Source organism: Lithobates pipiens, unplaced genomic scaffold, assembly GCF_037356315.1.
Source record: "Lithobates pipiens isolate NorthernLeopardFrog02 unplaced genomic scaffold, aLitPip1_a1.2 Scaffold_22, whole genome shotgun sequence".
Classification (NCBI taxonomy): domain Eukaryota; kingdom Metazoa; phylum Chordata; class Amphibia; order Anura; family Ranidae; genus Lithobates; species Lithobates pipiens.
In genome coordinates this window covers 93,221,430-93,245,100 of record NW_027507784.1, presented here as the reverse complement: position 1 = coordinate 93,245,100, position 23,671 = coordinate 93,221,430, and the positions used below count along the sequence as shown (strand labels likewise).

At 38.5% G+C, this 23,671-nt stretch overlaps 2 protein-coding genes across 2 annotated transcripts in view; one reads left to right on the top strand and one right to left on the bottom strand.

Moving 5' to 3' along the window:
* NOSTRIN (nitric oxide synthase trafficking) overlaps positions 1-7,488 on the top strand; it is a 121,968-nt gene extending 114,480 nt beyond the window's left edge. The window contains exons 16-17 of the mRNA XM_077447908.1: positions 504-632; positions 5,551-7,488. Coding sequence (XP_077304034.1) covers positions 504-631 — 128 coding nt within the window. The 3' untranslated portion in view covers position 632; positions 5,551-7,488. The remainder of the gene's footprint in view (positions 1-503; positions 633-5,550) is intronic.
* Positions 7,489-8,760: 1,272 nt separating this feature from the next.
* LOC143923952 (bile salt export pump-like) overlaps positions 8,761-23,671 on the bottom strand; it is a 156,933-nt gene continuing 142,022 nt past the window's right edge. The window contains exons 27-29 of the mRNA XM_077447902.1: positions 19,523-19,729; positions 17,268-17,414; positions 8,761-12,955 (exon numbers count right to left, since the gene is read on the bottom strand). Of these exons, the coding sequence (XP_077304028.1) occupies positions 12,755-12,955; positions 17,268-17,414; positions 19,523-19,729 (555 nt within the window). The 3' untranslated portion in view covers positions 8,761-12,754. The remainder of the gene's footprint in view (positions 12,956-17,267; positions 17,415-19,522; positions 19,730-23,671) is intronic.

Genomic DNA, 23,671 nt, shown 5'->3' with positions numbered 1-23,671 from the left:
CAGCATCAGAGGAAGCCCAGACAAGGCATTTGGCTTAAAAATGGATATTAGCATTTTAAGGTGATTATAAATGATTTATAACTGCTGGACCTGTGTGTAGAGAATCCCTGTTGTACAGGCATACCCAACTTTTAAGCACACAATGGGGTTTATTTACCAAAGCCACCCCCATCAAATCATTCTCTGCAGCTATTACCCTTTGTACCACCACCCCCTCCCTTTAGAATGTAAGCTCTACGAGCAGGGCCCTCCTGTACCCTTTTGTATTGTACTGTAATTGTATTGTCCCCCCTTATACATTGTAAAACGCTGCGTAAACTGTTGGCGCTATATAAATCGTGTATAATAATAATAATAATAATAAAGCTGGAAAGTGCAAAATCAGGCCCCCTTCTGCATAGAAACCAATAAAGTATATAAACCCCATTGTGTACTTAAAAGTGGGCTATGCCTGTACATTCTGACACCAAATAACATTTTTTTAATTTATTTTTTATCTACAGGGGACTTGATTATTATTCAAAAGAAGAGCGATGATGGATGGTGGTTTGGAAGCCTCAATGGAAAGAAGGGTTATTTTCCATCTACATACGTTGAAGAAGACCCTAACAATCAGTTTTCAGATGCTTAGTGTAAATTCTTTATAATTTTTTATAATTTTTTTTTATTTTTTAAACCGAAATGAAAAAGTCATACTGACTTCATTTAAAGTCTCCAGAACTCCTTTTCCCTTTGATCCAAGCTCCATCTACAGTACAGGTGTAAAATAGATTGCTTTGCATTATGTGGAAGCATGGTGTCACCATCCCATTTAAAGCCCAAATCCAGTCACATGGAATTATTACATTTTTAATTGCTTAATAGTTTTTATATCTTCTCTTTAATGAAGCAAGTGTTTAATTTTTTTCTATAGATATTTCTAACCTCCACTAATGTATAGTGGATGCCGCACTTCTGGCTCCCAGACACAGCAGAACAGTTTCTATTACAGAAAACTTTGAGTATTGTGCCTTGAAATTTGTACTCCATACAAAATCCATACAAGCAAATGAGAGTTCATGCAAACATGATACATTTTAATTACAAATGACAGCTTATTTAATGTAATCTTTGAACTATTAAGTATAAATTACATCATACAAAAAATAATCAATCTATATATACGGTTCTGTAGCATGATGTGTAGGATATAAGTACTGTATATAATTTATGTAAAAGAAAAAAGTAGACATAGCTTATGCTGTTTTGGTCATTGAATGGAAGGAAGAATTCATGAGGGGCAATGGGGCAGTAAAAACAGGTGCTTTATCTGCTTTAACGCCACCCCTCTTTTCCCCTTGACTGCCTGCCTACAATCTACATCTGCTGCTGTGAACTTTATTAACTTTATGGACTTCCATTTCTTATTGTAGTTTTGAGCACTGATTGTGCTTGTGATCATCACCAAGTCTGTTTGGTAATGGCTGTTTGAGTTTGTATACATTGTCTTGCTTCATAAAGCAGGAGGGTGTCACTTGACCAGCCTATCCATTAAAGTCATCAGGACTTGGGAGTAACTGTGTGGCAAACGCTTTGCTCAAGGTTGCAGTATGGTATTTTATTGTAAAATCCCCTTTGAGATCTACATATAAAAAAAACAGCTATTCAGGCTGCAGTACCACCTCCTGAATGCTGGTAAATTGGCTCTAAACCATCTCTAAAAAGTAATCCATTGAGGAAAATTAATAAAACAAAATAGTTTTGTTGTTTGGTGAAGTACAGAAGATGTTTTGGGACAAAGGGAGAGCCCACGGGGTGAATCAGCAGGTGGAGCATAGGTGTGGTGTGTTCCCGCTATATGTCTATTTAATATGTCTACTCAGGCTGGGTTCACACATGTGCGAACACAGACATCACATGTGATTCCCACCGCATTGCTGTGCAGAGCGCATGCTATGTCTGTGCAATGCGAATTCAGCCATAAAACAATGTATGGCTGAGATCGCATCACATTCACACCAAAATGGTGCAGGACTCTTTTTTTGGTCCACACTGGAATCGGATCACATGGTGTTCACACCTATGCGATCCGATTCCTTTACCATTTGATAGTTCACACTGCGATTTGTGAACTGATCTCAGGGTGTTATTAACTTTTTATTGACACCCACATTGGTTTACAGTGGAAAGTGTGCACTGCTTGCAAGTGCCATGTGATGCGGGAACCTGCACAGGAATCACGCTGGTTCCTGGATCACATATGTGTGAACCCAACCTTACAGTACATAATACACTCTTTGTGCAGTTTGCTTTCGATTTAAAACAGACCTTCATGAAAATACAAGGCCTGGAAGCCCCCATCCCACAAATAAAAACATTAAACAAAAGGTTAAAAAAAATATTTTTACAGTTATACATTTATGTTGTAACATTTTATCTCTTGTTAAATGTTTGCATTTTAGGGACCTGCAATACCCATTATACTTTGTATTCCATACCCTTTTTTTTCTTTTACATATACAATAAACTTTATTGTGAAGAAAGAAAAAAAACTAAAAGATTTTTTGGATATCTGCTTCTAGTAGCTTCTTTTTTTTTATATATATATATAAGTTCTTATTATGCCCTGTACACACGGTCGGACATTCCAACGACAAAATGCATTGGATTTTTTCCGATGGATTTTGGCCCAAACTTGTCTTGCATACACACGGTTGGACAAAGTTGTCGGAAAATCTGATCGTCCAGAATGTGGTTACGTACAACACGTACGACGGGACTATAAAGAGGGCAGTAGCCAATAGATTTTATCTCGTAATTTATTCTGAGCATGTGTGGCACTTTGTCCATCGGAATTGTGTACACACGATCGGAATTTAAACGATAGGATTTTGTTGTCGGAAAATTTTAGATCCAGATCTCAAACTTTGTGTGTCGGAAAGGAAAAAGTCAGATGGAGCCCACACACAATCGGATTTTCCGACAACAAGATCCCATCGCACATATTCCGTCGGAAAGTCCGACCGTGTGTACTGGGCATTACAAGAAAAAGATAATAATGGTTGTACAATTGTATAAAAATAATGACATTTGTACAGATATTTGTTTATGTTATAAGCTTAATAGTGAGTACAAAAATTCATCAAAGTAATAGTTAAACAATTATCAATGTAGTTTAGAGTGGTAGTGTAATCACAAAACTAGTTCAATAACTAATAAAATATGACATATCTTCACTGTTGTTTCTTAAATTGCATATGAATTACTTATTTGTTTAAGATACTTTACTAATTATACACTCAATGTATGTATATATTAATAAGAGAGGAATAATAGAGGAAAAAGATAAAAAGGCAAAGGAAAGTAGGTAGGAAATAGACATAAGTCCAAGGGCTGCCATAGTTAATTTTCTGTTAATGCGTCATATTCTTCGGAATATTTAAAGATTATTCAGGTTTGCCAAGTTTTGTTAAATTTATCGGTTGTATTGTGAGCTGTTGATGTGATTTCTTCCATAATGTATAAATTTTGTACTTCGTGAAGCCACTTTAATTGTAGGAGTGGTTGCCGTTTTCCAGTGTCTAGGAATCACAGCTTTTGCAGCCGTAAGAATCTGGTGAGCGAACGTTTGTATTTTTTCATTGAGCAATTTCGAGGTATTTAGTAAGCAACATGCTGCTGTTAGATGGATTGAGGTTTCTGTGATGAGCTTTATGATCTCACTAACTTTCCGCCAGAATGGCTGTATCAAGGTGCAATCCCACCAGATGTGTTGTAAAGTGCCTTTTGCCTGGTCACAGCACCAACAATGATCTGAAGCTGTAAGAATCCATCTGTGTATTTTAATTGGTTTGTTGTAACAATTTGTCAAGAGTTTATAAGATGTTTCCCGGAGGCCCGTGCTAATTGCACATTTATGTGCAAATACACATGCATGTAACCATTGTTCGTCACTAAAGGTGGTTTTTAGTGCAGATTCCCAAAACTCTTGGGGTTAATTTACTAAAGGCAAATACCCTTTGGAAGTGTAGTTGCTTTAGATCTGAGGGGAAGATCTGAAACAAGGGGAAGCTCTGCTGACTGTATCATCCAATCATATACTAGAAAAAATACTGTTTTGTATTTTCCTTGTATGTCGCCTCTCAGATCTACAGCGACTACACTTCCAAGTGCACTTGCAATGCACTTGTAGTGCAAAGTGGATTTGCCTTTAGTAAAACAACCCCAATGTGTTTGTTTAGCTCTTGTGATCCTGAGTTCTGCAACCAGGCGTAAGTTAGTGAATTTTTTTTCTTCAGTTCTGACTGCCTTGAGGCATTACATAGTTACATAGTTAGTAAGGTTGAATAAAGACACCGGTCCATCCAGTTCAACCTGAGTGAGTGTGTACAATTGTGCCTATCCCTGTACATTGCACACTCACATTGGTCCCTACCCTCAAGGAGCCCACAATCCAAGGTCCCCATTTATATACTAGGGCCAATTTGGGACAGAAGCCAATTAACCTACCTGCATGTCTTTGGAGTGTGGGAGGAAACTGGAGTACCCGCAGGCACAAGGAGAACATGCAAACTCCATGCAGGTAGTGTTGTGGTTGGGATTCAAACCAGCGACTGCTTTACTGCTAAGTGAGAGTGTTAACCACTACACCACTGTGCCACCCTAAGTCAAACAAGTGATTTCCATTTTTTTTACACTCAGCTTAATAAAAAATATAAAGCGGATCTTTTGCTTCCCAAGGGCACTTTTCAATGCTGCATAATGATTAGAGTTTTACAACATATCAACTAGATCAGCCTTTTTCAGCCAAGGGGGCCATGGCACCTTGGGGTGCCTTTTTGGGGTTCTTCAGAGGTGCCTTGGAAAAATGCCTAAAAATTGCAATAAATTGCTCAAAAATTGTCAACAAGCCAGCAAGTGGGCTTTTTAGGCCTGACTTTTTATTATACAAAGCCTGTAGTTTTTATTGTGTAGCGTTATAACCTTGGGCACCATGCAGGCCAACCGCTGGCATCCTAACAACCGATGAAGTCATCGAGTGATAAGGAGGACGTAAGGCACCTGCACAGCATACTTGTTTTCCCCTCCCCCCTCTGTCAGCACTGCGGTCATGTTAGCAGAGGGATGGAAAGAAACTGAGGGAAAAGAGAAACACTGGAATACTAGTCAGTACCAGTTAGCAAAAGTGGAGGAATAAAACACCCCTTATATCGGATGACCCACATGTGTGGATTCTGCTGCAATATGTAAAACTTTATTTTAGTCTTTTTACATTTTAGAAAGGGGTGCATAATTTTTTAAGGGGGCCTTGACTAAAAAAAGGGAAAAAGGTTGAAAAACACTATACACAAATTGTGCACCTGATTTTCCCGTAAAATTAGCAATACATATTTTAGCATTCTCTAATTTAAACATGGTATTTTAGTTGTTTTGTTTCTTTAAACAACATTAGTAATAACGACAAGTGTAGCATGTGCCTTTGCAATAAATCATGCATTCAAATTCACTGTTGCTTGATTGGGATATTAGGTGTTATCTTTTTTTCAAAAATTCACTTTTTTGTCTTTTCAGAGAAATTCTTATATAATATAATATGAGTCAGTGCCAAGAACCAAGAGGCTCCTGGGAAAGTACAAACATTCTTTCTATTGTACTTTGCACATTCTGATTGTCATTCTGTTATTTTAGCTTCATCTGATATTTGTTGATCTGTCAGTCTCTGATCTATCCTATTTTCAAAAAAACCCAAAGGAGCCAAAAGGAAGGCAAAACCTTCAGAAAGTGTGGTCCAGTTTACCTTAACAGAGAATTTAATGAATGTTTTATCCCTCTCGGTACCCTAGACAAATTATGTATTTTTTTTAAAGTGTCTGTTCCAGAAGGCCCAAAGTAATTTTGCCTTCTGGTGTGCCCTTTAGTTTCAGTAGCTGTGTATGACTATCCCACATATTTAAAGCTCTTCCATTACAGAAACAATTGTGCAAATAGAAATTAAATGGTTTGTCTCTACCTGCACAAAATTGTGATAAGTGAGATCTAGTGAACCCCAAAGTGTGTGGAGAGAATAGGCGAGTGGTACTCACCCTGATTTTACCCAGAATTTGCATGTTGGTATGTATCAAAACGGTCAGATGTAAATCTCATGGCTCATGTCATTTATGAATTGTGACACATTTGATGAAACACAACCAAGCTCAAGACACATTAAGATACATTATTATCATGAACCTTGACTAACTAGGGCAATGTTGGCGCACCTTGGCACCCCAGATGTTTTGTAACTATGTTTTCCATGATGCTCATGCACTCTGCAGTGTAATTGAGCATCATGGGAAATGTAGTTCCAAAACATCTGGGGTGCCAAGGTTCGCCATCACTGAACTAGGGTCTTTAAAGGATCCTGGTGATGTTGTATCATAAGTGGTCATAAACAATCTCGAGAGTAATACATATCTGTAAACCTGTTTTTCGACTGAAAACAAAGAGTTCAGACATCTCAAATTCTCAATCCATTCTCCATCATTTCTAATGTAATGGGATTACCTTCTGTAGTTACACTAATGGATAAGGATGGATGATACCAACCTCTTTAGAACCAAGGACACCTAATTGACAAAGTCCAGAAGACTAATAAGACTCATTAGACCTCCAAAGTACATAAGACCTGTATCACATTTGGTATTTTAACAAATCATTATTTAATTCTGTTAAATAATATATTGGTTGTCAAATTGTGACACCTAGCTGTATTTAGGATAGATGGCATTAAGGGCGTATTTGTTGAGCATAATAAAATTCCCCTCTAAAATACCTTAACCACATTGGCCCCTTTGATTGGGTAGTGTTAGTTCTGGCAACACACTGTCCATGGATGAGAAAAACAGTTGCATTTGGCAGCTCTGGGCTCTCATTTACACCACTGGAATTGCTAATGTTAGAAGACCAGTGACTCTTGCTTATCAGATTGGACTTACTCTGCACTGAACCAATAACCAGACAAATTTAACTTAAGTATGTTTGTCATCCTTTTATTTTACTGTTGCTACTGTTTAATTTGTAATATCTTTTCTGTAAATATTTTCTGCGCCAGTTTCTTTTCTGGGGTTGCCTGCTATAATGTGTTTATTGTAAGTAGGTTTAGAGTGCCTCCTAAGGGTCTTTCACCCATTGTTAATTGTGCTACTTAACACACCTATTGTCTGCTAGCAAACTACTGTGGGGATGTGTTTATACTTGCAATAATGTGTACTGTACTTTGTAAACTCGATGCCGGCAAGTCTGACCTAAAGTGGGGATATCCAATTAATCACAACATTGTCTGGGCGGGCCTTGAGTAACCTACAGTAGGATGGTTGGTTTAAGTGACTAGTTAATTAGGGTATGGTAATTATATTCCTGTGTGCAGTTTGCATTGTTAGGGTAATATGATTAGGAGGGGAATATCTTCCTGTGGGGTAATATATTTTGTGTAAGTTTGTTCAATAAACAGTTCTTATTTTGGTTTCAAAACTGTTATTGCCTAGTTCTTGATTTAACTATAGCCAGATTCACTGGCCTCGTATTCCAGAGCTTGGGAAGCAGCTTCTTGGCAGAGATACCCAGTCAGGGTGTCTGGAGTCTGTCACAGGTCCTGCAAAGAAGACTGGGATAAACTGCCCAAAAATAGGTGTGTCAAGCTAGTATCAAGCTAAGTATGGCTGTAATTGGTGCAAAAGTGTGGTGCTTCAACAAAGTATTGAGCAAAGGCCGTGAATACTTATGTACATGGGATTTTTTTTTGAACTTTCTGTTCTGTGGAATGGTAATGCCATTTCTGTTTGACTGAAAATACTAATGCGCTCCACCTAACTAATTAATATATGTCTAAAAAATATTAAATATACTAAGGAAGCAGCCAGCACGAAATGGTGATCTCTACACCAGCATATAGGTTGTGACGCAACGCGTCAGGGAAGGAGCTAGGTGTTGCACATATCACTTCCGGTCGCGGCCGAGACCGGAAGTTCGTGTCTGCTACGAGTTTGCTGTCATTTTTTTACATGTAAGTGAAGATATATTGTTCTATTAAAGCTGTGTTTTAAATACTACACATGAGAGCCCCCCTTGTTTTTCTTCCATCCCATATGTACCACCAATTTTAACTGGATATATTTGGAGAAATTGGGAAAGCAATAACTGTATATATACAGCGGTATATAACTGAGGCTGGATGGATAAGGATGGAGTAACATCTGGGTATATACAGCGCTTGTTTGCCATATACTTGAGGTGAGAGGCTGGGGGAAACTGGTGGTGCACAAGTTGGGCACTGAAGTTTGCAGTGGATTGTCACATATTGGAAATCACTTCAAAAGTTTTTTTATGCATGGACTTTATTTTATGGTCACTAATTATATGCATGGACTTTTTTTGATGATCACCGTTTATTATTGCATTTTGCACATTATTACCTATTTGGCATTTTATATTTTTTTGCAATTTTATATTTTGGAATTTATTTCACCTATGAATTTTGATTATTTATGCACGTATATGATTATTTATTATATTGCATATTAGATGCACTTTACTCATTGTTCGATTGTTGCATATTTTATCACTGTAGTGAGACAGATTCACCCTTGCACTTGTAGTTTATTATTTATTTTAGTTATTGCACTTTACATTTTTTAGGCAGCGCCGCATTTATTTATTCATTTTATAAATGCCATTTCTGTTAAATCAAAGAATTTATTAAAATAAAAAGTGACTACTGTATATACTGTAAGGCCACAAAGAAGCTGTTATTAAAAATGTTTATTTCAGTCATTGATACAGACAATTTAATTATAATAATTAGCCATGAGCCATTAAAGAAACCCATTTCTAGTTTTTCAAAGTCACCTTGCTAAATTGAACATCTTTCAGAAAAGGTCTTCTATTTTTTAGATACTAATTAGCCTGCAGTGGGGTGCTGATTTTATACATTTTTTATATAATTTGTCCTTTCAGAGACAGTCACCAGTTTCATATTTGTGTGTGCACATCTCAGAGAAAAGTAAGGATCAATTCATAGTAGTGTGGTGACCCGCCTTTTTTCCGCAATGTAAAACGCCAGGCACTGTTAGGATACATAACTTTTTGTATATCCTATTCACATTGCAATGCAGCCCAGAGCTGCATTGTAGTGATCTGAGATAAAATGCAGGCAGTGCAAGGCAATCCACTTCCTCAAACCATGCGGCAGCCAATTGGCCTTAATGAAATGTCTCTATGTAACATTTCAATAAAGTTTGTTTTAAAAAAAAAGAAATAAACAGTGTGATACAATGAAATTGGCGCATTGGCACTACAGTGATCCCACTGAACTGCACTGCATACCAACTGTGGCCGGTGTGAATGAACCCTGAAAAGCTGAGCTCCAAGCAAATACCACACAGCACAGCCTTTATCTGCCAGACAGGAAACCTGTTGCCTCAAAGTAACATTTATAGGGATTTTCTCTCCCCCAGCCTGTGACTGTACAGTAAATGAACAAGCAGCAGACTGATGAGCTGACAGTCTAACATCTGCTATCAGCATGTTCCTTGTAAGTGCAGGAGGGCTGCAGAACCAGTGATTGGCTCCCTCTCCCAGTCTGAACTCTGCGGTAAAACAAACTACAAGCTGGTAATACCAATTCAAATTCAAGGGCTTACATTGTTTACATACATTCAATGATGCATTAATTAATACAGAAAAGAGCAAAGAGGAAAAAACTGCACTACGGAGTGAGAATGATATTGGTCGGAAGCTGCAATTCAAATGTACACCAAAAATACACAAAACAGAAAAAGAAAAAAAGAGAACTGCGCTAACCTCAAATTCCCAAAGTGAATGGGATATGTGTATGTGCTAAAACCACAGTATGAGCCTTAGTGTCTTAATGTCTCTAAGGCCACCTCAAAAATATAGTGCATACTGTTATATATACAAATATGTAAAATTAAATACAAAGATAAGACACAAGTGCGTGTCAATGATGTGAATCACCCAAACACAGTACAGATTGTGTAGATCTCTGTGCATATACCCCTAAAAATAAAGAATAAAAGTTTTCTTAAAACTGAAAAAATACATAAAATAAATTATCAAAAAAAATATTTTGAAACACTATGTAATGTCCATATAATTATATGCCAAGCTATTGCTATAAAGTGTCCATATGGTAAATAAACACCAGTGAAGAAAAACTTCGTATGAAGAGCTGAATTGGAAGTGCACAAATTAATAATCTTCTCCAGGAATATAATGTGCTTTTCCCATCACCAAATGAATGAATTGGCTCCTTACCAGATCCAAGCGACCCCCCGTTACAGAGGGTCACCACAGGCAAAAACAATCAAAGGATATCCGGGTAACGGTTCCCCCTCAGGCGATCCCGAATCTTTCACACAATAGGGCTATGGCTGTTCTGTTACTCCACATATCACTCCCAACTCAACGTGGTATCACATAGGGAAAAACATAGGCTCCAGATAGTGTAAAACCAATGATTTTAATTTGCAAGAAACAAATGTATATTTTGATAATTGATAATTTGATAATTTATTTTATGTATTTTTTCAGTTTTAAGAAAACTTTTATTCTTTATTTTAAGGGGTATATGCACAGAGATCTACACAATCTGTACTGTGTTTGGGTGATTCACATCATTGACACGCACTTGTGTCTTATCTTTGTATTTAATTTTACATATTTGTATATATAACAGTATGCACTATATTTTTGAGGTGGCCTTAGAGACATAAAGACACTAAGGCTCATACTGTGGGTTTAGCACATACACATATCCCATTCACTTTGGGAATTTGAGGTTAGCGCAGTTCTCTTTTTTTCTTTTTTTATTAATTAATACAGGGCTGCATTATCGTGTGCCTTTTATAACTGCCCGGAGTTTGGTTTAATAAAAATAGAAAATAAAGATCTTAAATATCAACTTTAATGGAAAAAAATTTTTTATTCTTGTGTATTTGTTGTGTTGTATTCAGCACCTTCCTGAATTACAAAATTTTGCAAACCCAACTTTCAATTAAAATTATAGCCATTGGCTTTTTTTTTTTCTCAAACTGTATTTTTTGCAAGGAGAATACATCGAATTTTCTTTGCAATTTTCTTTGCTCCCAACTGTCCCTGATTTCGAGGGACGGTCCCTGATTTGGAACAAAGTCCCTTTGTCCCTCTTTCCACCTCATTTGTCCCTCATTTTGGTCTGATCTATATAATTGTATTTAAAATGCACTACTTATCTATCAAAAAGTGTTTCTCAGTGCTAAACCTATCACCATTTCTAAAAATCAAGCATTTGTAAATTCCAAAAGCCAATATAAAGGAATAGTAGTGGTAAAAAAGTACTTCTGGGTTTAACCAATCATTTTTTTGTACAATTCTCCTTTAAGGGGGCTGTGGCAGGGGGCGTTACCTACGCCTACATACTTTTGCTAATAGGTGTCCCTCATTACCATCTCAGAATGTTAAAAGGTATGATTTAGGACCATATTTTAAGATACAAATACACTGAATCAAAGTGTACATATATTTACAAATATATCAATATATATTAGAAAAATTATTATTTACAAATCTACCTAAATTTGGTAAAGCCCCAGTGAACCTTGCCTTCTACCCAATGTGCTACTGATATACCTCTGAAATATACACATAGTGGACAGACACCAGCAGCCCTTGCATATATACAGCATGCTAGTTTACATTTGTATATTTGGATAAGCGTCAACCAGCCTGATGGAACACTATTACGAACCAACACCATTGCTGAGTCTAGAAGTAATCCTAGATGCCCCAGTGTCTACCAAAATCGCCATCTTATGAGACGAGGTCTGATGCACACCACAGGGAAATCAACGATTTAAGCATAAATTCTGGATTGAATTTTATTAATTAAGAGTTCAACTTGATTGAAGGCTGTGGTGATAGACCACCTTGACACCAAAATGTCATATATGCTTCCTAATTATGCTATTATACTAACTAACTTTGACTAATTAAACAAAGCAAACAGCCATGTGCCTAAAGGGTTGGTTCACCTTTACCAAAAAAACAAAAAACTAAAATTGAACAATGCCATTTACTATAGGTGTAGGCCATTTACTGGAAAACTCCTGGAACTTTGCAAAGAGAGGCCTACTCAGGCTTCATGAGGTATGTAAATGGCCTACACCTATAGCAAGAGCAATATTCAGTTTTAGTCAGAGCTGGAGTTTGTTTTTATTTAGAGCTGCTCCTTACCTGTATAAGCAGTTTTTGGTAAAGGTGAACAAACCCTTTCAAAACAAGAACACTGCCTAACTTTCTTAATTTCTATTATTGACAATGGAATCTGATGTTTCCTGTTTTTCTTAAAAGTGCTTGATGACTCCTGTATTGTACCAACTGGCTTCTCATTAAATTGAATTTGCTTACCTCTGCAATAAATAACTTAAAAACACTGACTTTTGAGAATGGCTGTTTCATTGCTGTTATATGGGAGTGAGTAATTCACACCATTGCCATAACTTTGTCATTGCTGTAGTAAAGCCAAATTGAAACAGTTTTTTTTTTTGTATTTTAGTTGCATACATTCAGCTTTTAATGTCCAACTGTCACAAGTAGGAAAAAAGGTCAGACAATGCTTACTGTACCACTTCACAGCTCATAGGCATTGTTAATATGATATTTAGATCCCTAGAGCGTCTGCCCTCTCAGTGTATCGATTACTCCTTAGCACTCCTGTATTTGATACATTAGTCTGTTTTCGTTAACTGATAGGTGCTCCAGTTGTGACAAGTTTGTAGTAAGCCCCTTTCTTCTCCATGAGTTCTTCATGTGCGCCCTTCTCAATCACAATGCCCTGAGACATGACAGCAATGATGTCTGAGTTTTGAATGGTAGACAACCGATGAGCGATGACGATGCATGTACGACCTTCTCTTGCTCGGTCCAGGGCAGCTTGTACTGTCTGAAAACCAAGACGACACAATAAATATCATGTAAAGCAAAACGTTTGTCATTAGAAATTATCTTGTGTGTGAGATGAGCTAGCAACAAACAATCTCATTGAGGCACCATACCTAATATACATTGCAAAAGAAGCTTGATGGTGCTCCACCCATGCTATAGGTAGTAACCAGGGTGAAACGGAAACCCCTATGAATGGTGGCACATTTAAAATACCATTTGTTAAAATACTTCAGATATAAATCCAATTAAATAATGTATTGATATTCACAATTACAGCATTATGTCAGCATATAGGATCAACGTGTTTTGCATAAACTGCTTCTTCAGGATCCACCAGTGGCGGCTGGTGCTCAAAAGTTTTGGGGGGAGGGCGCAAACAAATACAACCAAAAGAACGGTCTATTTGTGGGGAAAAAAAGGACATCAATTTTATTTGGGTACAGTTGTCAGTTAAAGTAACGCAGTGCAGAATAGCAAAAAATGGCCCGGTCATGTGTATGTGTGTGTGTGGGGGGGGGGGGTAAACCCTCCAGAGCTGAAGTGGTTAAAGATAGATTCAAATTACAGAACATCAGAATATGTTTCAGTGCAGCTTCAAATGACATAGTCTCTATCCCTTTCATGACAGAGATCTGCATGGCCTGTTAAATTAGCAGTGGCACTGGTAAATTATGAAAATAGATATGCTCCAGCAAGGATCAGGAATCAATGGACATATATTGACGTGCCATTTTGTATGGAGATGATGTAAGCCTTAGTAGTACAATACACTTAATTAACTCACTTCACATTCACAATATGATGGTTTTTCGGAACAAATAAATTCAGCAGCGTGTCACGCTACTGCCCGGCCGACTCTGAGAGGCCATGTGTTCTACTGTGGGACAGCCGAGAAACCGGATGTGACGCAATTCCACTGAAAACACTGCCCTACGGTCTGCCAGTCACTTACCACGGGAAAAAAAGCTGAAATCAACAGAGGGAGTATTTGGAGCGTATTGCTCTGTGCCCTGAGGACATTCTGAAGGATGACAATAAAGCTGTCTGCCTAAATCACGTGAGTTAAAAAACATTATTCCCCCTATACAAACTTGAAGGAACTATTTTTTTTAGTTAAAAACTTTGGGGGGGGGCGACCCTATTGCCTTTGGGATCCACGCTTACATATAGCTGAAAAAGGTAAGTGCAATATCTTAAAAATTATCAGAAAAAGAAGAAGGACTGTAATAATCGAAAGGGGACCAAGCCAAGGAAGTGTGAATATACGCCACCAAAGAGCTCTCAAGTTTGTTAAAAGCCATTAAGAACAATTTCACCATCTCTGTCAAGCCCCCAAAGGATACCACATGGAATAGAACATGGATTGATAAACTCAAGTCCCTATCCAGTCACTATCCTCTTTCACATACCCCGTGTAATCAGCAAAAGACTTTGTAATAAATGTTTCTCTTTTTTAATTTTTAATATATGTTTGTTTATTCCATTTAAAAAGTCCCACATTTCATAGGGGTTTCCATTTCACCCTGATTACTACCCATGAGATGGGTGAAGCCCCTTCAAGCTTTTTTGCAAAACTTAGGTTCATGTAGATCTAAAACCTAGCTGGGTAACATTAGTTTGGCAAAGCACTGTGAATCATAAAACAGCTGCCATTTTTTTCATTAAATACCAACCTTCTCTTTTTTCATCCTTTTTTGAATCTAATGCCGCGTACACACAATCAAACAAGCGGGTGGAAAAGTCCGGCAAACTGAAGTCCGCCAAACAATCCCCCCGTGTGTAGCCTCCGGCATACTTTTTTGACCCGAAAGTACGGCGTACTTAGAAAGTAGTTTTACACTCCAATCTTTCCGCCGGACTCGCATTTCGACGGACAATCCGGCCATGTGTATGCCAGTCCGCCGTACTTTTGAAATGAGCGGACTTTTCCCGCCCGGAGAAAAGTCCGCTCATTTCGAGCGGGTCTCCAGGTAGGCGGGGCCCACGAAGGAGACGTCGCTGGCCCCGCCGCCTGGTATGGACTTAAAGGGGAACCCCAACGCCGGAAAAAATCGGCGTGGGGGCCCACCAAGGTCCACATCAGACCCTTGTCCGAGCACGCTACCCGGCCGGCCAGGAAAGGGGGGGACGAGCGAGCGCCACCCCCCCTCCTGAGCCGCACCAGGCCGCGTGCCCTCAACATGGGGGGTGCCTTGGGGAAGGGGGGGCGGCGACAGCGGCGGCGACAGAAGACCGGGCCTGTAAAAGAGCTAGAAGAAGGCGCGGTGGCCCGGCAGAAGAACCGAAGAGGGGGACAAGACCCCCGAAGTCGGAAGAAGAGGGCGACGGCGAGGAAGAAAGCCGGGCTCCTCCGCTAGTAAAAGAGCTAGAAGAAGATAGCGGAGGAGTCCGGCGAGAAGACCCCCGAAGACGGAAGACCCCCGGAGCTGTGCAATAAACTATTTTATCTTGTGTGTTGTGTTTTTTTTGTACTTTATTTTACAGGTGAATGGGTAGGGGTACATTGTACCCCATACTCATTCACATAGGGTGGGGGGCCGGTATCCGGGGCCCCCTTATTAAAGGGGGCTCCCGGATTCCGATAAGCCCCCCGCCCGCAGACCCCGACAACCAACGGCCAGGGTTGTCTGGAAGAGGCCCTTGTCCTCATCAACATGGGGACAAGGTGCTTTGGGGTGGGGGGGCCGCGCGGCCCCCCCTTCCCAAAGGCACCCCCCCATGTTGAGGGCACGCGGCCTGGTGCGGCTCAGGAGGGGGGGGGCGCTCGCTCGTCCCCCCTTTCCTGCCCGGCCGGGTAGCGTGCTCGGACAAGGGTCTGATGTGGACCTGGGGGGACCCCCACGCCGATTTTTTTCAGCGTTGGGGTTCCCCTTTAAGTCCATACCAGGCAGCGGGGCCAGCGACGTCTCCTTCGCGGGCCCCGCCTACCTGGAGACGCGCTCGAAATGAGCGGACTTTCCTCCGCGTGTGTGGGCGAGTCCGTTCATTTCAAAAGTTGGGTGGATAGTACGGCGGACTTAGTACGCCGTATTAGTCCGCTGAAAAAGTGCCGTTTGTGGGCAAGTAGCCCGTTCGGAAAGTCCGACGGACAGTCTGGCGGGAAGTCCGCCAGACTAAGTACGTCGGACAGACGGCTACGTGTGTACGCGGCTTAAGAGGAGTGAATCTAATTCAACATCTTTTAGCCACTTTCTATTTATATGTCATGAAATCATTGATCTCACCTGGCTTGTAGGTTTCAATGGTGGAACAATGTGTTTTTTCATGACCATATTTAGTCTCCACCAAGGGTGGAACACAGGAGCTGTGTAGGAGGCATTTGTCATTGTGTACATTAAACATGTGCACTACCAAAAGATTTGCTTGTTTTTGTTTAATTCATTTTTGTTTTGTTTTTGTTTTTTTATTTTTCTTGTCATTCGTTGTGATTGAAATTTGTTATTTCAAACAAATTTGGAAATTTGAAAATTTGGAAATTTGAAAATCTGAAAATTCAAAAATAAAAAAGAAAATTTGAAAGAACGAAAATCCGCAAATAAGAATGAAAATCCAAAAAATAGAAAATCCGAAATAATAACTATAAAACTAGCTAATAATAACTGTTCAATGATAGGTATTGGAATTTCCTTTCAAATTTGGCTGTTGTGAACTCCACGGATACAAATTTATCTAAAGTTACGAATTATCCAAAATAACGAATGTCGCATCTAAACAAAGAGAGCGTAACTAAATAATAATATTTTTTAATATTATTTATTATTCTTATTATTATTAATTTGTTACACTCCATTCATTTAGATGCGGCATCCATTATTTTGGATCATTTGTAACCTCGGAAAAATTTGAAAGGAAATTCCAATACCTATAATTTAATAGTTAGTAATAGTTATTATTAGTTATTATTTCCGATTTTCCGATTTTTGATCTTTTTTTCGGATTTTTGAATTTTAAAATTTCCGAACTTCAGACTTTCAAATTAGTTTAAGGGATTTTTGTTAATTAGAATATTTCCGAATTAAAGAATTTGTCGAATTTCGTCAAAAACTAATTAAAAACTAAACGAATTGCACATGTCTAGTGTACATATAAAAAAATCTCAGGGTTTATGATTCTCCTAACTTCATACTTCCACAAAATGTCTATTTTTCTGCGGAGGAGGAATTGACTTCACTTCCACCTCCATAAGGAAGGATAGGATTAGGTTATACAGAGTGAAGAGGATAGAATTGACTGTACCTTTCACTTTTCTGGCTTGCTATTATGCCTAAGTGAACTTAGCTCTAAATGATAATTTGACTTTAATCTCTCACCTTTTCACTTTCCGTGTCTAATGCAGATGTTGCTTCGTCAAGTAAAAGAATTTTAGGGTCCCTGATAATTGCTCGAGCGATTGCAATACGCTGTTTCTGTCCCCGAGACAGCTGAGACCCGTGAGCTCCAACATTGGTGTCATATTTCTGTAGCAGAAAATAATATAAAAATCAATATTGTTATCTAATATCCAATGGCAGCAACATTATTGTAATCAATAAACAATACAATGTGAATTCAGCTGTATTTAATCTTCATCAAATAGAGCACCAAAGTTTTCTACTTCTTATTTTATGATTAATTTAATTTTATTAATTTATGAAGCAATCATACTTGCCTAGATGGCTGCAGCACCGATCCCAGCTGCATCTGTCCCCCACCTCCTCCAAGACCCAAAACTAAGCGATCAAACACCACTGATCACTCAGCTCTCAGTCTTGAGCCTGCGTCTTGAGCCTGCGTCTTGAGCCTGCAGAGAGCCTGTGGCGGTCAATCACTGAGAGGCTGAGCCAGCTGCCAGTCCAGGCCTCTGGGTGGATTCTGAGTATATGGTTTTTTCAGAGCCTAGACTGGGCCTATAACATCAGCCAACAGGGGGCTTAAGCTGAAAACGGCACACAGGAGCTTGAAGCACTTCTGTCGGTATATTTATTATTTGGGAGCGCGTGATTGGACACTTATTGTTGGAGGAATTTTCCAGACTCATTGAATATATGGTTCCATTTATGATATTTTGTTTACATTGATGCACATTTCATTGTTATACTTTACCATTTATAGTTATGTATAGGTGGCGCCCCTATTTTCACGCATAGATTAATAGAAACAGTGTTTTCACTGTTAAAAGAGCAGCAACCTAGTTTTTGAAAATTATTGGGTTTTGATCCTTTGATGGTTTGGGATACAGGAGTGCAGAACTAACTGCACTCCTGAGATCTAAAGGAGAAGTATAGCAAAAAAAGCTTTGGCCAAACTTCTCCTTTAAAGGAAGACATCAGTTTAAATCACAACTTCAGCCAAAACCTATTTTTTGATTGTGAATAGAAAAGATTTTGCTTAACCACTTGCTTACTGGGCACTTAAACCCCCCTCCTGTTCAGACCAATTTTCAGCTTTCAGCGCTGATGCACTTTGAATGACAATTGTGCAGTCATACAACACTGTACCCAAATTAAATTTTTATCATTTTTTTCCCACAAATAGAGCTTTCTTTTGGTTGTATTTGATTTGCATCACCTGTGCAGTTTTTATTTTTTGTTAAATTTTTTTAAAGAGACCACATTTAAAAAAAATGTTTGATATTTTTTTATATTTTGTTATAACATTTTGCAAACAGGTAATTATTCTCCTTAATTCATGTACGCTGATGATGCAGCAGTGATGGACACTGATGGGTGGCAGTGATGCCACTGATGGGTGGCAATAAGAGGCGGGCACTGATTGGTTACACTGATAGGCAAGCACTGCTAGGTGGCACTGATTGGCACCACTGTTGGGCATTGACAGGTGGCACTTGTGGGCGTTGATAGGTGGCCCTCATGGGCATTGATAGGTGGCACTAGTGGGCACTGTGGGCACTGGTAGGTGGCAATGACAGGTGGCACTGGCAGGGGGTACTGGTGGCACAGATGAGGCAGAATTGCCTCTTCCTCTTTGGGACCGATGTCCCTTGCAGATAAGCCAGTGATCTCCTTAAACTATGAATAGAATTGGTTTCAACCTTTGTCAGGTTTCTAATGCTATTTTTGTTCAAATGGATGCAAAAAGGGTAAAGGTTCTCGGTCCTATATGCCCACATCCTGAAATACATGTGAAACAAAATAATTCTTGTAGCATGGATTTTTTTTCTGGGCACAGAATAACTCCAGAAGTATAGTCTCCCCAGCACAGTAACAAAAAACACTTTTGTAGCAAAGTTTGGAAAGGTTAAAATGCCCATGTCATGAACATTAATAAAAACTTGATAGAAGTTCTGCACTCCCCAGCTGTGTTAAAAACTAAAGCAGAGTTTTCATAGGCTCTGTACTTTAGAGTCTAGTATCCACCCAATTGTCAAACAAACTAGGATCAATTTAGGTGGACAGTTTTTTTACAGTGCGGGGGAAAAGCAACACAAAACTAAGCGGAACATACTATGAAGATATGGAGTCTAGTAGTTATTTAACTGAGAGCTTCAGTGCTCTAAAGATAATATAAAGTACCACAAATCCACCGAGCACCATGCGCAACTGAACCTCTCCAGCTGCCTACTCACATCTGGAAGCCCCATGACGAAATCGTGAAGCTGAGCCTTTTTTGCTGCTTCGATCACTTGGTCCATGGAAAGCTGTTTGGAATTATCTCCATACTTGATGTTTTCAGAAATACTACAGTCAAACAGCACCGGTTCCTGAGATACTATGCCAATTTTAGAGCGGAGGAATGATACATTAATGTTCTTACTGTTACGGCCATCTATTAGCTGTGCAAACAGAAAAAAAACATTTATCAGGAGAATTGTAATACAATGAGGAACAGACAGAATGTTCAAGGCACTTCTTTTGGAAACAGACATTTAAATATTTTAATATCATCTGAAAACTACAGTCTAGGACCACACAATGACTTGAAAACCCATATCAAGTGCACACTCCCACACCCCCTTCCATTGTGTATGCTTGGGGTGATTAATGTAACCCATAGTGTCCAGACATACTGTAGGTGTTGGCAATGATTATCTAATGCAGCCTTTCTCAACCAGGGTTCCTCAAGTTGTTGCTTGGTATTTCTTGAACTGCTGCTGGTTGCCCTCATTTCTGGATCCAACGCCACTTGGCAAATCCATCTGCATGACAACGGTGATCTTTTTTAGCTGTCTGTAAGGGAAATAATCTTCCCATTGATTACCAGTTTAAGGAACATTCTTCCCACTGAATCCTTGTAAATTCATTTTAGCTGGGGTCTGCTGAGACCTAAGCCCTTGTACACACGGTCGGACATTCCGACAACAAAATCCGTCTGATTTTTTCAGACGGATTTTGTCTGAAACTGGTGTTGCATACACACGGTCGGACAAAGTTGGCGGAAAATCTGATAGTTTGTAACGTGATGGCGTTATTTAGTTACGATGGGACTATGTTCAGGCAAGTAGCCAATAGCTTTGGTCTAGGAATTTGATCTCAGCATGCGTGGCACTTTGTCTGATCGGAATTCTCTACAAACAATCGGACAAAGTCCGAAAGGATCATGTTGTCGGAAATTTTATATCCAGCTCTCAAACTTTGTTGGTCGGACAGTCCGACGGAAAAAGTCAGATGAAGCCCACACACGGTCGGATTATCTGACAACACGGTCCGGTCGGACATTTTCTGTCGGAATGTCCAACCGCGTGTACAAGGGCTAAGAGTTATTTTAAGGAATCCTCTGGGGGAAAAAGGTTGAGAAAGGCTGATAGAATCTATTGGAACCCTATAATGAATAGATTATATATAAATGAGATGTCCAAAATATTTAGGGGGATGTGGGTGCCTAGTTTGGTAGTAGCTTCAATGGTATTTAGTAAGAAAAGTTGCCAAGGAACTCACTATGACCTAAATACTCACAGAGGCAAAAATATGTATTCATTCTATAAAAATACAGTAGATACTTATGATGTCTCTGGGTTACACGTGTATGTTTGTGGTTTCTACTTCCATCTATTTTCTCAGTAAATAAAAAAGTCCCCTTCCCTATTTCATAACTAGTTCTTGTTTAGAAGTGGTGATTAATGATTAGTAAAACATTTCTAATATAGACATCGTTCTGTGTTAACCTTCCCTAAACAACTATATGGCTACAGTAGCCAACACCTAAAATGAAAGAATGAGTTTTAGCACAACGAACACTTGATTTTTTCCAGTGCCTAAAGCAGCAAAAATGTGGATAATTGTGGTTCTCCAAGGGTGACTATACATAGCTATAGCTCCATACCAGCTCCCTGCTGCTTGTCTTTTCTTGACAACCAGTGGCATAATTCCATCCTGGCACCCCTGGCTCTTTTTTGCACATTAATAACTTGTGCTTTTGGTTTTTCTGGGTCCATTGTGGCCGTTCTGTGCACCCCCTGGTGTTCTTCACATTGCCCTTTGCTTTTGTCTTAAAGGCAGTGGGAAGTTGTTTTGGTGACATACATCTTGTTCTAAAATAATATATAATCCCCTGAGGAAGCCCATGGTGGCAAAACATGTTGGGATAACTACCAAATCGTCACCCCATATGTGATAAGATAACATCTCTTTTGGCAGCACAAGACACGTTGTTTATGATTGCTATGTCTGTTGATTAACAAAGAACTTTTTAACTGTCTATTTTTTGTGTTAATAAAATTTATATTTTTTTATATAACTTTTTTGTGTTTCAATGTTTATTGGCACTAATCCATATTACCACTCCCTGTGGTGTTGATTAGTCATCATACACTTGTGGACATTACATTATATATTTTACTTTCTTATTTGTGTAGGAGACACTTTTATGTGGATGTACTGCTTTTTCACATACTATACTGTATATACTAAGCCTAGTCAATATTTAGTATAAAGCAGTCTGGTCTTCCTGACTATACATACTGTATAAGCAACACATTTGAAGGATCGCTGCATTTAAAATTGTATTTGTTCAATAATTTCAAAAATAGTTATATAGTAAAGTGTTCAAAGAGATTTCCATTTCGGCCTCACATGCTTACGCCCTTCCTCAGATCAGCACACATCTAACATCACAATCACATTCATGAGAATTTTAAAAAATTTCCAATAATTACATATGGAATACATTTCATGATTAATTACTCATTAGTATAATTGTATTCCTTCATGGGTTGATTTTTTCCCAAGCCACTAATACAGAAATGGTTAATCAAGCAGACATTCAACTCACTATTCCTGAAACCATCATATTGTTCATCTGTCAAAGAAATTATATGAATATCATGATCTAGATATCCAAAAATAATATTATGCATAACAAAAAAAAATTGAATGATTATAAATAATTCTGAAAAGAAAAAAAGAAAAAAAAAGGGAAAAAAGGGTGAAGGAATTCCTAATCACTTATACAAACAAGTATAAATCTAAATCTGTGTTTAGTCTTTTCGTAGCAATAGTATTAAGGAAATTTATCCAATAAACCTCACATTTTCTTAAAACCAACTCTCCTATTTTTACTAATATCTTCCAACACCATATATTTTAACTGGGAAATTGAATGTCCCTTCTCTAAAAAGTGTCTAGCCAGGAGTAATTGTATTAATTTGTCTCTAATCGAGTATTTATGCCTAGCTATGCGGTCTTTAACCTTTTGTGTTGTTTCTCCAATATAAAGAAACCCACATGGGCATTTTATGGCATAGATCACATAAGATGATTGACGGGTGTAGTGGCCTTTATTTGTAATATCAAAACCTTTGTGGGAGGTGTGATATACTTTTTCCTTTAATCATTGAATTACACTGAATACATGATAAACAGGGAAATTATCCCATGTTTTGTGATCCCAAAAAGGTTGTTTTAGGAGTGGAAGGAAAGCATTGATCTGATCTTACTAAACGGTCTCTAAATGTCCCACCTTTTCTATAGGAGGGTAGCGGTGGATAAGGAAATTCATCTATTCATATTAAAAATATCATTAGAAAATGGATGAAATTGTGTTACAAAAGGAATTATTTTAGTATGTCTATTGCTGGCCTACTATTATTTAGATTTAGACGTTCTCTTTTAACTGCTGCTTCTGGATAATTTCTACAAATTAGTTTAGTTTCCATTTCCATTAATCTCTCTTCTCGACATTGTGAATCACTGACTATTCTTTCCACTCTCATTAATTGACTCCTTGGGATAGAGTTGAAGACTGATCGAGTGTGAAAAATGTCATAGTGTAACAATTGGTTGGGATCTGTACTTTTAACATACAGATCACTTTCAATTTTGGTCCGATTCACTTTCAACATGGTATCCAGGAAGGGAATTTCCACCCTGCTGTGTACCATATTGAACTTCAAACCAGGAATAAGGTAATTAAGGTACTGATCAAATAATAAAAGGGTTCCAATGTCACCACCCCACACAGCAAACACGTCATCTATAAATCTGTACCATCCCATTTCCTCAAAAAAATGTATTATTATAAATAAATTATGTTTCAATCATATTCATGAACGAGTTTGCGTATGGGGCTGCGACACTGGAACCCATCGCTGCTCCTTTGAGCTGTAGATAATGGGTTTCCTTGAAGATAATATAATTCTCCTCAAGGACAATTTCCAGTAATTCCAAGAGAAAAGCAATTTGTCGATCATTGTAACAATGTACAAAGAGCCATGGACATACTTCCATACCCAATTCATGGGGAATAATGGTATAGAGGCTGGATACGTCCCATGTAACAA